Source organism: Saccopteryx bilineata, chromosome 9, assembly GCF_036850765.1.
Source record: "Saccopteryx bilineata isolate mSacBil1 chromosome 9, mSacBil1_pri_phased_curated, whole genome shotgun sequence".
Lineage (NCBI taxonomy): Eukaryota > Metazoa > Chordata > Mammalia > Chiroptera > Emballonuridae > Saccopteryx > Saccopteryx bilineata.
The window spans coordinates 87526851-87541910 of NC_089498.1; the positions used below are offsets into that span (position 1 = coordinate 87526851).

Genomic DNA, 15060 nt, shown 5'->3' on the forward strand with positions numbered 1-15060 from the left:
AGCAGGCTACTGCCTGAAGCGTCTCTAGAGCTGTTTTCAGGGACTTAATTGTGTTATGTTCTGGGACTGGGTCCGCTGATTTCCTGGGTAACATACCTTCTTTTTGCTTTGGTTTACTCTCTCATCTTTCTAGATTACAGCCTTCATTTATTTCCTAAGAGAGGTTAAATGGATGTTAGATATTTTAGTTACTGTGTTATTGAAAATTTCTTATCTACTCTCCTTTGAGTGATATTAACTTTTTGGCTGGAAAGTACAAATACCCTGTAATTTCAGCCTTTTGTTTTTTTTTTTTTCTTCATTTTTTTTCATTTTTCTGAAGCTGGAAACAGGGAGAGACAGTCAGACAGACAGACTCCCGCATGCGCCCGACCGGGATCCACCCGGCACGCCCACCATGGGGGCGACGCTCTGCCCACCAGGGGGCGATGCTCTGCCCATCCTGGGGGTCGCCATGTTGCGACCAGAGCCACTCTAGCGCCTGAGGCAGAGGCCACAGAGCCATCCCCAGCGCCCGGGCCATCTTTGCTCCAAATGGAGCCTTGGCTGCGGGAGGGGAAGAGAGAGACAGAGAGGAAAGCGCGGCGGAGGGGTGGAGAAGCAAATGGGCACTTCTCCTGTGTGCCCTGGCCGGGAAACGAACCCGGGTCAAATGCTTCTTTTTTTATTGCTTCATATTTATTTTGAAATATCTTCTAATTTGTGAGCAGCAGTGTATTTGGAAAGTCATGTAGTGTGAAATTTTAAGTCATTTCTATGATTTTTTGTTTGTTTTACCCTGTTTTTTCTTTCTTTTTTTTTTTTTGCAATTTTCTGAAGCCGGAAACAGGGAGAGACAGTCAGACAGACTCCCGCATGCGCCCGACCGGGATCCACCCGGCACGCCCACCAGGGGGCGACGCTCTGCCCACCAGGGGGCGATGCTCTGCCCATCCTGGGCGTCGCCATTTTTCGACCAGAGCCACTCTAGCGCCTGGGGCAGAGGCCAAGGAGCCATCCCCAGCGCCCGGGCCATCTTTGCTCCAATGGAGCCTTGGCTGCAGGAGGGGAAGAGAGAGACAGAGAGGAAGGCGCGGCGGAGGGGTGGAGAAGCAAATGGGCGCTTCTCCTATGTGCCCTGGCCGGGAATCGAACCCCGGTCCTCCGCACGCTAGGCCGACGCTCTACCGCTGAGCTAACCGGCCAGGGCCTACCCTGTTTTTTCTGTATCTTTCTAATATTTTTTTAAAAATTAATTATCTTTAGCGAGAGAGAGAGAGAGAGAGAGAGAGGGAGGGAGGGAGGGAGGGAGGGAGATAAGAAGCATTAACTCTTAGTTGCAGTATTTCAGTTGTTCATTGATTGCTCCTCATTTGTGCCAGGTGAGCCAGTGACCCCTTGCTCAAGTCAGCAACCTTGGGCTCAAGTGAGAGACCTTTGGGCTCAAGCCAGTGACCGTGGGATCATGTTGATGATTCCATGCTCAAGCCAGTGACCCTGCTTTTATGTCAGCGACCTCAGGGTTTCAAACTGGGGCCTCAGTATCCCAGGTCGATGCTCTATCCCAGGGGTATCCCAATTTTTTACACAGGGGGCCAGTTCACTGTCCCTCAGACTGTTGGAGGGCCGCCACATACAGTGCTCCTCTCACTGACCACCAATGAAAGAGGTGCCCCTTCCGGAAGAGCGGCGGGGGCTGGATAAATGGCCTCAGGGGGCCGCAGTTTGGGGACGCATGCAGTCTATCCACTGTGCTACCACCAGGCAGGCTAAAATTTATTTATTGATTTTAGAGGCAGGAAGGAAGGGGGGGGGGAGAGAGAGAGAGAGAGAGAGAGAGAGAGAGAGAGAAAGTGAAAGTGAGAGAAATGGAGAGACAGAAACATAAATCTGTTCATGTATGTTCCCTGGCCAGGGGTTGAACCCGCTACCTTTGCGCATTGGGATGATGCTTTAACCAGCCAAGCTATCCAGCAAGGATTCTGGTATTCTCTTTCTCTCTCTCTTTTTTTTTTTTTTACAGAGACAGAGAGAGAGTCAGAGTGAGGGATAGACAGAGACAGACAGACAGGAACGGAGAGATGAGAAGCATCAACCATTAGTTTTTCGTTGCGCATTGTGACACCTTAGTTGTTCATTGATTGCTTTCTCATATGTGCCTTGACCTTGGGCCTTTAGCAGACCAAGTAACCCCTTGCTGGAGCCAGCGACCTTGGGTCCAAGCTGGTGAGCTTTGCTCAAACCCGATGAGCCCACGCTCAAACTGGCAACCTCGGGGTCTCAAACCTGGGTCTTCTGCATCCCAGTCTGATGCTCTATCCACTGCGCCACCGCCTGGTCAGGCAGATTCTGGTATTCTTGATAATCACAAACTAGAACTTCTGAATTGTTTTGTAGGCTTTTATTTTTTTTATTATTTTTTTTATATTTTCCAATTCTTTGGGTTTGATTATGTTTTCTATTCTAATTTATTTATTCAACTCCATATTCCAGCTTTCTATTTTTCTTGAATTATTTATTTTGACAATCGTATTTTCAATATCCAAGAAATCTTTATTTTATACCATTCATTCTTTATTCATATTAGTCAGTTCTTGTTTTGTCAGTAACTATATTAAGTAGAATATTTTTATTATGTTTTGTTAAGATTTCTCAGGCTCTTTTGTTTTCTTAGACTCTACAAATATATAATTCTTCGTTACTTACAAATATTTAAGAATGAGGAACTAAAAAGTTGATTCAAGACTCTATAAATGAGCTGGCTTGTACTGGCTTGTTTTATTTTACTGTGATAGATGGATGTTGGTAGATTCTCAGTACCCACACTAAGTGGAGGATTTTTCCTTCTGAGCTTTGATATTTTTGCTTGAAATAGAGGTAGAAGACTGGGATTTTGTTATTTCCTTATACAGACTTCTAATTTTTAACCCTGAGAGGTCTTATGCTTACCTTTTTCTGTATCTAACATGTTGACCCTCTTTGGGGTTTTTGCAGGGCAAATTTTGTCCATATTTTATGTATACACAGTTTTGTCTTCCTCCAGTCCTGCTAAATCACTTACTAAAGTTTATATTTTAAATTTTTTCTTGACTATCATTTTAGTATAGATTTAAGGGACACAGAAGGTAAACATATCTCCAATAAAATTCCTCCTCTTTTTAAAATACAGAGAAAAAATATTATAAAAATTACTTTGTGTGAATGCTTCCTTATGAAACTTCACTGGGTCACAGCTCAGAATTTGATCTTGTCATTACACATTGTGTATGTCACCAGAAAGGGGCCGCCTGAGGCTGCTCTGCCTGGCACGGTCTGGAAAGTCTGGGGTCTTGACTGCACAGAGGACAGTCTTTTGCTCTCTTACTCTGCTGTTCTCTCCGAAAGGGTCTTGCCCCACGGCAGTGTTTCTTCAACTCAGACAGAATTCTTCTTCTTGATTATTTTTAACAAACGTTAGTTAGGCTATTTTTCGTATAACACTGAATTAAATTTATATAAGGAAACTAAAGAGAAATGATTAATGAAAATGTAAATAGCATAAAAATGATTTTTAGCCTGATTTTTATTGGAAGCAGCAGAATTTTATAGCGCTCTTGTGAACTTTACATCTAACTATATAAAATTCCTATTACCTAGTACTCAACAAATGTATTCTAGATTGCTTTTAATCAAAGAATTTTTCAGTTACCTTACCTGCCTTAATTGCTGGCAACCTCTTAATCTAGTGGCCTCTCATTGTATCTTTGTTTTCTTGATCTCCTGGACCCAGTCAAGAAGCTGTGCTTGATAAGAACAAGTGAGAACCCTCCTTGGCATTCTCCTAGATTTACTTTCCCTTAATGTCTATATCAGTTTGAAGGAATTGCCTTTGGAATTAGTCTGAGTTCCCCAGAGAAAAAGAGCAGAGAGGGAAAGTATGTGTGTGTGGAGACATTTATTATAAGGAATTGGCTCATGGTATTGATTATAGTGGTTCAGAAATACCAAGATTTACAGTTGGCAAGCTGAAAACCCAGGAGGGCTGATGGTATGTTCCCGTCTGAGTCTGAAGGCCTGAAATCAAGGAGAGCCAGTGCTTTCAATTCCAGTATGAGTTTGAGTCCAAAGACAGCTGAAGACCAGTGTCTGGCTTGAAGCCAGACAGGCAGAGAGAGAGTGAATTTCCCCTTAGTCCACCTCTACTCCTCTTCAGACCTTCGGGAAACTGAATGAGGCCCACCCACACTGGGGAGGCGTTCTCTAAGTCTGTGGATGGCAGCTGTGGCAGAAGCATTGTGAGCAGGGGAGCAAATCCATGTTTGGAGTGTTTGTTTCAGTAAGGACAGATTGCAGGCTTTCCATGCTGGAAGTAGTGCAGTGTAATTAGCCTGCTACCAGGTACCTGGCCGGTTAGCCACATTCGGGGTTCAGTGCTGACCTCTGCTGCCAGCAGGGTGGGCACTAAGCAGTGACCATAGCCAGATCTGCCATGTGGCTGTTTTCTGCATAAACTTCACTCTGCCTCTATTGCTGTTTTGTTCATCAGTCTATTGGGCAATGACAGGGGTGGCTAGGGAAAGAGGCTGACTGGTATCCACACAATGAGTCATTTTATCCACTTGATTATTAAAATCCTCTTTTGCTAAGGTCACTCTTTGATGAGCATTGCATAGAACACAAATATCTTCATATATTTTGCCCTTTCAGAGAGGTCCATTCACATAGCTCTTCCCCAGGTTCACTTGTTACCCGATTTTTTAAGCATGTTGCTTTTTGGTCCTGGACTGGGACTGTCCAGTCACACTATTGACCACAGCCATGAATGGTATATGACTGCGCAGTGGGCCATTTTCCCTTCTAAGCAAAGTGAACTACCAGAGGCACTGCTTGAAGTTTTGCCCACTGGGGGGGGGAGGAGATTTCCTTTCATTGCTGCTCCTCTGGGTGTCCCAGAAAGAGACTGTAGTGCTGCAGCTGTCACCGGTCAATGTTGTCTATACATTGTACAGAACTACCTATAAACCGGACCCAAGTCTTCTTTTCTTCTATCACCTAATTGTAGAGAACTCCCCAGGAGACCATAGTTCAGTCTGGGAGAGAGAAGGCTGTGTGCAGAATGGGAGACATGGTATTTGAGCTACTTCATGTAACTTTGTTTCCTCGGGGCCTATTTGGGCCCTGTCACATCTAGACCACTTTCATTTGATAATGGAATGTTGCTGTGCACACCCAGCTTTCTGACTTTGTGTGTCAGATAATACTCAATTACGTGATGGGTAGCTCAGTATTGGTAACTGGGTGGCCTGCCATTCAGCATTTAGTCACTAAGACACAGTAATAGGCCGAGAGCTCTGTCTCAAAGGAGAGTAGTTATCCACAGAGGCTGCAAAGCTTTGATCCTGAGGGCCTGCACTTGAGATTCACCTACAGAGGCCTGCTAAAATCTCCATACAGCATCACTCTCTGACGCTGACACTTCAGGCACCATGGCAGCTGCTGGATCCTGTGACCCAAGTGGCAGAGAAGCTTGCACAGCAGCCAGGACCTGTTGCAGAGCCTTCTGAGTGTTCTGAGTCTTAATCACTAGTAGCTGTTCAGGTCACTAGGTAAATGAGCCAGAATAACCCACCTAAGTGAGGACTCTGTTGCCTGTAAAATACAAAGAGGCTGGTATTATGTTTCTTCTCTGGTTGTAGAAAGATCCAGATGCAACAACTTATCCTTCACCTCAGAAAAGATGTCTCCACATGCCCATGAGCCCCACTCCTTCTACACTGACTTTTCTTTCTGTGAACAGTAGTTTGTATTCCTTTTGTGTTCCTGGAAGTAAACGTAAATTGATGATTGGATTCAGAGCTATTCAGAGTAGCTTGTACATGAAGTGTTTGTTACTGGTCCATTGAGAGTTAAAGTAGTACTTGCCAGAATGGAAATCAACACATTTCATCCTTCTTCCACAAACTCTTCCTACCAAAGGAAAGAACTGAGCCAGGCTAGACTGTGTTTAGTGACTAGTTGATTTATGGGCTGGTGCACGCTTTTTATTGTATCTCAGACAGGAGACTACAAATGAAACTGTAACACTGATATAAAATACTGTTCTTACCTGTGAAAGACAAATCCAGGCAGTGAAAATGATAAGCCATCAAATGTTACCTCAGAGGTATCTTGAGACTTGTTTGGAGGTTCTAGCAGGGGAGCGCAGCTACTCGTATACCCTTGACCGAAGAATGGTCCTCTTCTCTAGCGGGGAAGGTCGTCCTCTTCGACCGAGCGCGCAGCTTCGGGAGGGACGCACATGGAGCGGTGAGGGAGGAAGGGGACACCTGCCTAGCCAGCCAGATCAGCCGAATCAACCCTGGCGATCAATGGGGTGACAGATGTCGCAGCCAGATCACCCTCACATCCACCTCAGAGGTATCTTTATGGAGCATGTGAGAAAGAAAAGAAATAACTGCTCTGGAAATGGAGATGAAGAGATTAACTGTATGCCATGACAGAGAATGAAGAGTTGAGTTGGTCAGGTGGAGAATTTGGGGGAGGTCAGGGGAGTCAGCATGGGCAGAGCTACAGGTTTTTAAAGGTATCTTTGCACTTCTCACAATGACTGAGGAGAACCCATGAGTACACAAGATGCTCAACAGAGAGAGAGCCAGAAAGGCCAGTGCTCACTTGATACACTTAATATAATTTCTACCTTAAAAATGCTTATTAATAGGAAAGAATTAAGCATTTATGCTGTATTTATAGTGAGATCTATATTTTAATAACTAAAGAGGCCCTTGATGAAACATAGTTCAACTTTGCTGAAGAATGCCAGCAAATAAATGTAGAAAGTGTGATAGAATTAAGAAAACATCATGTTAAAAACCCTAATGAAATCTCTGCTCTATGTCTGGATTATTAATTGTTAAAACCATTAGGTGAATGGACAGTGGGTTCCCAGACAGTTCATATGGTACTAAAATAAAACCATACAAATTACTTTATGGTTGCAAGAGAAAAACACTTAATCGTTTATTGGAGAGACCAAACTGTTGTTACCTTACTAATTCAATGATGTTTTCCTATCACTGAGTTGGATTAGCCAGATACTATATATCTTTTCATGTGATACACAGAATTATGTATAGCACACAAAATTATACACAGAATTACACATAATATGTTCTAGCCAAACATATTTATTTTTAACTTCTCAAGTCATTACTTACAACTTTCTTTTTACAGGATAAATAGGTGATATCAGAATAAGGGAGGAAGGAACCAGATAAACTCAGGTTGATGAAAATCTGTAGGAAAAACATGTAGTAACATCTCTTTAGCTTGTCAGTGTCCTAAAAAGTTGGTGCTGGTAGATGACAGTGCTATATTAAAATAAATTTAAGGCACAACTAACTAGAGGTAATGTGAGTTTTTGAATTGGATAATACTAGAAAGGATGTTTTGGTTCTATTGTGGAAATGTGAATATGGCCTATATATTAGATGAAGTAGATTTACTGAAATGAAAAGATAGACATTGTTGACTAAAGGAAACAGTTATAAAAACAGTGTGCACATTATGATCATATATCTATATATCTGTATCTCCAGAAGGTTATATGTAAAGCGTTAATAGTGATAATACCTAAATGGTGAGAATGTGATGTATTTGTTTTTTAATCTCCCTTTTCTGATTTTCTATAATGCGTATTTACTGTTTTGGGGAAGATAAAGTTATTGAAAAAGTATGTGTTCTGTTCAAAGATAATTTAGTAATTGGATGTGGTTAAAATGTTGGTTTTAGAGAAGAGGCAGGAGTGATAGGTCGGCTTAGGGTAGAGTGTAAAGGGCCACAGAAGGAGCTTGGGCATTATTCTGTAGGCAGTAGTAAACCTTATGAGGGACATGGTCGTACTGGCCAAATTGATATTTTAAAAATTGTACTTGAAGGGATTTGTGGAAAATGACTAGCAGAGGGAATGGCTTAAATCATAATACTTAGAAGGCGGTTGCCAACATCCAGGTTTCAGAATAAAGTTATTAAATTTAACTGTTTTGAAAATAGTTTAATTTTATTGCTGTTTTTCATGCATCTGTCTTACAGAGTTGTGTATGTAAAACTTACATAGTGGTCATACATTGCGTAGCTGGTATGCATTGTTCTAGGTTCTGTAATATATATTATCTCTAGTTCTTGAAAAGTAGGTGTACTGGCTTCCTTTCAGAGTTAAAGAAGCTGAGGCTCAGAAAGCTAATAATTGATAAAACCAGGATGTTTTACTCCAGTCTGTGTGACTGAGACCTGCACACAGTGACATGATAGAAGATACCGAGGGGAACAGCAGGGAGAGGAGAAGATGAAGGCACACTCCAGCACTCTCCTTTCCATCACCCTTCAAACCTGGCAATGGAATCTTTATTTTATTAAATAGGCCTCTGTATGTAAGAGTCCCCTTGAACAAAATTCTCACTTTACACAAATAAAAATTTCAAATTATAAACCCTTGTATTTGGCCTGTGATCTATTTTTTTCAGTAGATGTAGTTAAAATTTTTATTATATTTTGTGCTTGATTTGTGTTTTGTTTTTGTTATACACAGTACACAGTTCAGGTTACTTCATAGTAGTATTGTCTAAATCACAGCAATGCTTAGGATAGAGAGGACAGCAGTAATCCTAGTTTAATTATCAGAAAAGTAAGGTGCCAAGATTTAATTGCATTTCTCAAGGTCACCCAGTTGCATACTAAACTCCATGCTGGGCTGATTTTTGGGGTGGACACCTATCTCTCTGTCTCATCTAATGGCTTGTTCAGGAAGGAAAAGGGAAATGAAAAGGAAGAAGAAGCAAATAAAAAAAATTATCAACTTTTTTAAGGTAGATTTTATATTCACATATAGTGTTCCCATTCGTAAGTGTACACTTTGAGTTTTGATGAATAAATGCAGTGTGTAACCACCACCACCACGATCAAGATACAGAATTTTCCCAGAGCTGCTGAAGTTCTCCCATGTCCGTTTGTGGTCAGTCCTCTCCCACACCTGGTCCAGGCCACTGTTGCTCTACTTTCTGTTCCTAAACTTTTGTCTTTTCTAGAATGTTATCTGAACTAGACCATTTGCTGTATATTCTTTTTGTTTCTGTATTCTTTCACTCACCATAATGATTTTGATATTAATGTTTTTGTAAGTATCAGTTCATTCCTTATTGCTGAATAACATTCCATTGTACATGGAATTATATTTTTATCCACTTATCTGTTGATGGATATTTGAGTTGTTTTTAGTTGTGGGATAATTGGACAGTACTGAATCTCTAGATATTAATATTGAAAGTTAATAAGAATAATTTAAAAAAATCAGAATTTGAATTAAGACCAGTTTTTTCACTTGTTTGTTGTGTGATCTTGGACAAAATACTGAAACTTACTTTTTATGCCTAACTTTTTAAATAAAAGACATGGAGATTATATAGCTTCTTTCTCAGGACTGTAGTGAATAATGCATGAGGAAATCCAGAGGAAGTTCTAAGCATAGTGTCTGGTGCATAGAAAGCAATTTATGATATATTAACTGTTATTACTAACAGTAATAACAAAAGTGATAACTATTATATACTAACTAATAACAACAGTGATAAATATGTGAAGGTCAAGGGTTTTAATTGCTTGCATTGTTCACAATTTTATATAGTTTCCCAAAAGCTAATTTTAATTACTTTAACATTCATTTAGTTATTTTTATTCTATCATTCAGTATAATTCATTAAGCACTTACTGAGTACCAAGGATTATAAAGTAATGAAGATAAAGAGGATACAATTCTTCTATACCTGATGTGTTATTTTAATTTTTTTTTTTTTACAGAGACAGAGAGTGAGTCAGAGAGAGGGATAGACAGGGACAGACAGGAACGGAGAGAGATGAGAAGCATCAATCATTAGTTTTTCATTGCGCGTTGCAACACCTTAGTTATTCATTGATTGCTTTCTCATATGTGCCTTGACCGCGGGCCTTCAGCAGACTGAGTAACCCCTTGCTGGAGCCAGCGACCTTGGGTTCAAGCTGGTGGGATTTTGCTCAAACCAGATGAGCCCACGCTCAAGCTGGCAACCTCAGGGTCTCGAACCTGGGTCCTCCGCAGCCCAGTCCGACGCTCTATCCACTGCGCCACCGCCTGGTCAGGCTGATGATGTGTTATTTTAGAACTTTATATTATAACTGGTTAGTGGGTTTTGAAATAAATTCTGTCCATGGTAACTATAATTTTTTCCTAATAAAGTAGAGTTGTGTAGAAACTATCAGGGGGTTTCATATGTAATAAGACCAGATACATTTTTGTGAAACTGCTTTTTAATGTGATATTTATATATCTTATCTACCATCCATCTATCCATCCATCTTTATTCAGATATAAACACACACGTTCATGTTTATGTATACTATTTATAAATATTAGGGGATATTTCAAAATGAATATGAAGTGATAAAATATCCACTAATTTTTGTGAGCAGTATATATGTATGTATGTGTATGTGTGTGTTTTTGTATGTGTGTACTTAGTTGTACTATACAATGTATTTTTTATTGTGGGTTATGGTCTAAAAAAAGAAAAAAAGAAGAAAAACCTGTAGTTGTAGATTAACAGTAACAGTACTCAAGATTCCAAGGATAATAAATCATAGATTTAAATTAGAAATAATTCAGTAATGACTGGATCAATAAAAATTGAATTATTGATACATTTGCTAGATACATTTGGATATTTTATTTAATTTATTATTTTTGTTCCTTTTTTTTTTTGTATTTTTCTGAAGCTAGAAACGGAGACAGTCAGACAGATTCCCGCATGTGCCCGACCTGGATCCACCCGGCACGCCCACCAGGGGGCGACGCTCTGCCCACCAGGGGGCGATGCTCTGCCCCTCCGGGGCGTTGCTCTGCCGCGACCAGAGCCACTCTAGCGCCTGGGGCAGAGGCCAAGCAGCCATACCCAGCGCCCGGGCCATCTTTGCTCCAATGGAGCCTCAGCTGCGGGAGGGGAAGAGAGAGACAGAGAGGAAGGAGAGGAGGAGGGGTGGAGAAGCAGATGGGCGCTTCTCCTGTGTGCTCTGCCCGGGAATCAAACCCAGGACTTCTACATGCCAGGCCGACGCTCTACCACTGAGCAAACCAGCCAGGGCCAGCATTTTTAAAATTAATTTATTGTGTTTACATAGGTTCTAATGTCACCCATGTTCCCCAGTACATCCCCCATCTCCCTCCCCGTAACACCCTCCCCCCTTCCCTCCAGGATTTGCTTTAATGCTCTCGTCCCATCTTATTATCCTATCATCCCCTTTCCCTCTGTCTGCTTTCCTTCTGCATCCTTGATCCTGCCTCTGTCTCTATTCCACTCCTCAGTTCATATTATTCGTTGGATTTCTCAAATGAGTGAGGTCATATGATATTTTCTTTCTCTGCCTGACTTATTTCACTTAACATAATAGTTTCTAGTTCCATCCATGTTATCGCAAAAAATAATATTTCCTTTTTCATGGCCCCATAGTATTCCATTGTGTATATGTACCACTACTTTTTAATCCAGTCGTCCACTAACGGACACTTGAGCTGTTTCCAGGTCTTGGCTATTGTAAACAATGCTGCCATAAACATGGGGGTGCATTTCTCCCTTTCAAGCTGCTATGGAATTCTTGGGGTATATTCCTAAAAGTGCGATGGCTGGGTCAAAAGGCAGTTCAATTTTTAATTTTTTGAGGAATCTCCATACTGTTCTCCACAGTGGTTGTACCAGTCTGCATTCCCACCAGCAGTGCAGGAGGGTTCCCTTTTCTCCACATCCTCGCCAACACTTATTCTGTGTTGTTTTGATGATGAGCGCCATTCTGACTGGTGTGAGATGATATCTCATTGTGGTTCTAATTTTTATTTCTCTAATGATTAGTGATGTTGAGCATTTTTTCATATGCCTATTGGCCATCTGTATGTCCTCTTTGGAGAAGTGTCTGTTCATCTCTTTGCCCATTTTTTTGATTGGATTCTTTGTCTTCCTGGTATTGAGTTTTACAAGTTCTTTATAAATTTTGGTTATTAACCCCTTATCAGACATATTGTCGAATATGTTTTCCCATTGTGTGGTTTGCCTTTTTATTTTGTTTATATTGTCTTTAGCTATGCAAAAGCTTTTTTTTATTTTATTTTAATTTTTTAATTTTTATTTTTTTTGTATTTTTCTGAAGCTGGAAACAGGGAGAGACAGTCAGACAGACTCCTGCATTCGCCCGACCGGGATCCACCCGGCAACGCTCTGCCCACCAGGGGGTGATGCTCTTGCCCCTCTGGGGTGTCGCTCTGCCGCGACCAGAGCCATTCTAGCGCCTGGGGCAGAGGCCAAGCAGCCATCCCCAGCGCCCGGGCCATCTTTGCTCCAATGGAGCCTTGGCTGCAGGAGGGGAAGAGAGAGACAGAGAGGAAGGAGTGGGGGGGTGGAGAAGCAAATGGGCGCTTCTCCTGTGTGCCCTGGCCGGGAATCAAACCCGGGTCCCCCGCATGCCAGGCCGACGCTTTACCGCTGAGCCAACCGGCCAGGGCCATGCAAAAGCTTTTTTGTTTGATATAGTCCCATTTGTTTATCCTGTCCTTTATTTCCCTTGCACGTGGAGATAAATCAGCAAATATATTGCTGCGAGTGATGTCGGAGAGCTTATTGCCTATGTTTTCCTCTAGGATGCTTATGGTTTTATGGCTTACATTTAAGTCTTCTATCCATTTTGAGTTTATTTTTGTGAATGGTGTGAGTTGGTGGTGTAGTTGTTTGTTTGTTTTGTTTTTTTGCAGGTAGCTGTCCAATTTTCCCAACACCATTTGTTAAAGAGACTGTCTTTACTTCATTGTATGCTATCACTACCCTTGTCAAATATCAGTTGTTCATAGAGGTGCAGGTTTATTTTTAGGTTCTCTGTTCTGTTTCATTGATCTGTATGCCTGCTCTTTTGCCATAACCAGGCTGTTTTGAGTACAATGGCCTTGTAGTATAACTTGATGTCCGAAAGTGTGATACCACCCACTTTATTCTTCATTTTCAAGATTGCTGAGGCTATTCGTGTTCTTTTCTGGTTTCATATGAATTTTTGGAATATTTGTTCTATATCTTTGATGTATGTCCTTGATATTTTAATAGTAATTGCATTGAATTTATAAATTGCTTTGGGTATATGGACATTTTAATGATGTTTGTTCTTCCTAGCCATGAACACGATATATGCTTCCACTTGTTTGTATCTTCCTTGATTTCTTTTATCAATGTTTTATAATTTTCCGAGTACAATCTTTAACCTCCTTGGTTAAATTTACTCCTGAGTACTTTTATTTTTTTTGTTGCAATAGTGAAGGGGATTATTTTCTTAATTTCTCTTTCAGACAGATCATTGTTGGTTTATAAAATTTCCTCTGATTTCTGAGTATTGATTTTATAACCTGCCACCTTGCTGAATTCACTTATCAGGTCCAGTAGTTTTTTTAACTGAGACTTTACGGTTTTCTAGGAATAGTATCATATCATCAGCAAATGATGATAGTTTTACATCGTCTTTTCCAATTTGGATGCCTTCTATTTATTTCTTCTTGTTGTCTGATTGCTGTGGCTAGGACTTCCAGAACTATGTTGAATAAGAAGGGTGAAAGGGGACACTCTTGCCTTGTTCCTGATCTTAAGGGGATTGCTTTTAATTTTTCCCCATTGAGTATGATGTTGGCTGTGGGTTTGTCATAGATGGCCTTTATCATGTTGAGGTATGTTCCCTATATTCCCACTTTGCTGAGAGTTTTGATCATATGGGTGCTGGATTTTATTGAATGCTTTTTCTGCATGTATTGATATTATCATGTGGTTTTTGTCCTTCCTTTTGTTTGAATCACATTGATTGATGTGCAAATATTGTATCAGCCTTGCCTCCCAAGAATAAATCCCACTTGATCATGGTGTATGATTTTTTTCATGTTTTGCTCTATCCGGTTTGCTAATATTTTGTTGAGAATTTTAGCATCTAAATCCATCAGGGATATTGGCCTATAATTTTCTTTCTTTTTGTTGTCTTTGCCTGATTTTGGAATCAGAATTATGCTTTCTTCATAAAAGGAGCTTGGAAGTTTTTCCTTCCTTGAATTTTTTGAAATAGTTTGAGATGGATAGGAGTTAGTTCTTATTTGAATGTTTGGTAGAATTCACCTGTGAAGCCATCTGACCCCGGGCTTTTGTTTGTTGGGAGTTTATTGATAACTGTTTCGATCTCAATCGTTGTAATCGGTGTATTTAGGTGTTCTGGTTCTTCCAGATTGATTTTTGAAAGATTACATTTTTCAAGGATTTTGTTCATTTCACCTAGGTTGTCTAATTTTTTGGCATTCAGTTCTTCATAATATTTTCTTACAATCCTTTGTATTTCTGCTGTGTCTGTTGTTACTTTTCCACTCTCATTTCTAATTTTATTTATTTGAGTCCTTTCTCTTTTTTTCTTGGTGATGCTGGCTAAGGGTTCATTGATCTTTTTTACTTTTTCAAAGAACCAGTTTTTGTTTCATTGATCCTCTCTATTGTTTTTTAGTCTCTATATCATTTATTTCTGCTTTTATCTTTATTATTTCCTTCCTTCTACTTCCTCTAGGCTTTACCTGCTGTTCTTTTTCTAGTTCTTTTAGTTGCAGGATTAAGTTGTTGTCTTGAGCTTTTTCTAGCTTCTTAAGGTATGCATATAATGCTATGAACTTCCCTCTCAGGACTGCTTTTACTGTGTCCCACAGGTTTTGAGTTATTTTATGCTCATTTTCTTTTGTTTCAAGGAAATTTTTTATTTCTTCCTTGATCTCATTGTTGACGCTGTTGTTGTTTAATAACATGCTGTTTAGTTTCAAAGTGTTTGAGTGTTTTTCAGTTTTCCTATTTAGTTATATCTATTTTCATGCCATTGTGGTCAGAGAAGATGCTTGATATGGTTTCAATCTTCTTAAATTTGTTGAGACTCATTATGCCCTAATATGTGGTCTATCCTAGAGCATGTACCATGAGCACTTGAAAAGAATGTATATTCTGCTGCTTTAAGGTAGTAGGTTCTGAAGATATC

At 40.3% G+C, this 15060-nt stretch overlaps 1 protein-coding gene across 9 annotated transcripts in view; it reads left to right on the top strand.

Moving 5' to 3' along the window:
- The window catches only part of CCSER2 (coiled-coil serine rich protein 2), a 178846-nt gene that overhangs the window by 95627 nt on the left and 68159 nt on the right, over positions 1 to 15060 (top strand). The window contains exon 7 of one of the 9 annotated variants that reach the window (XM_066243985.1): positions 8168 to 8412. The exons of the other annotated variants lie outside the window; for them this stretch is intronic. Within the exon in view, the coding sequence (XP_066100082.1) occupies positions 8168 to 8173 (6 nt within the window). The 3' untranslated portion in view covers positions 8174 to 8412. Of the gene's footprint in view, positions 1 to 8167; positions 8413 to 15060 lie in introns of those variants that run through there. 9 annotated transcript variants of the gene reach the window in all.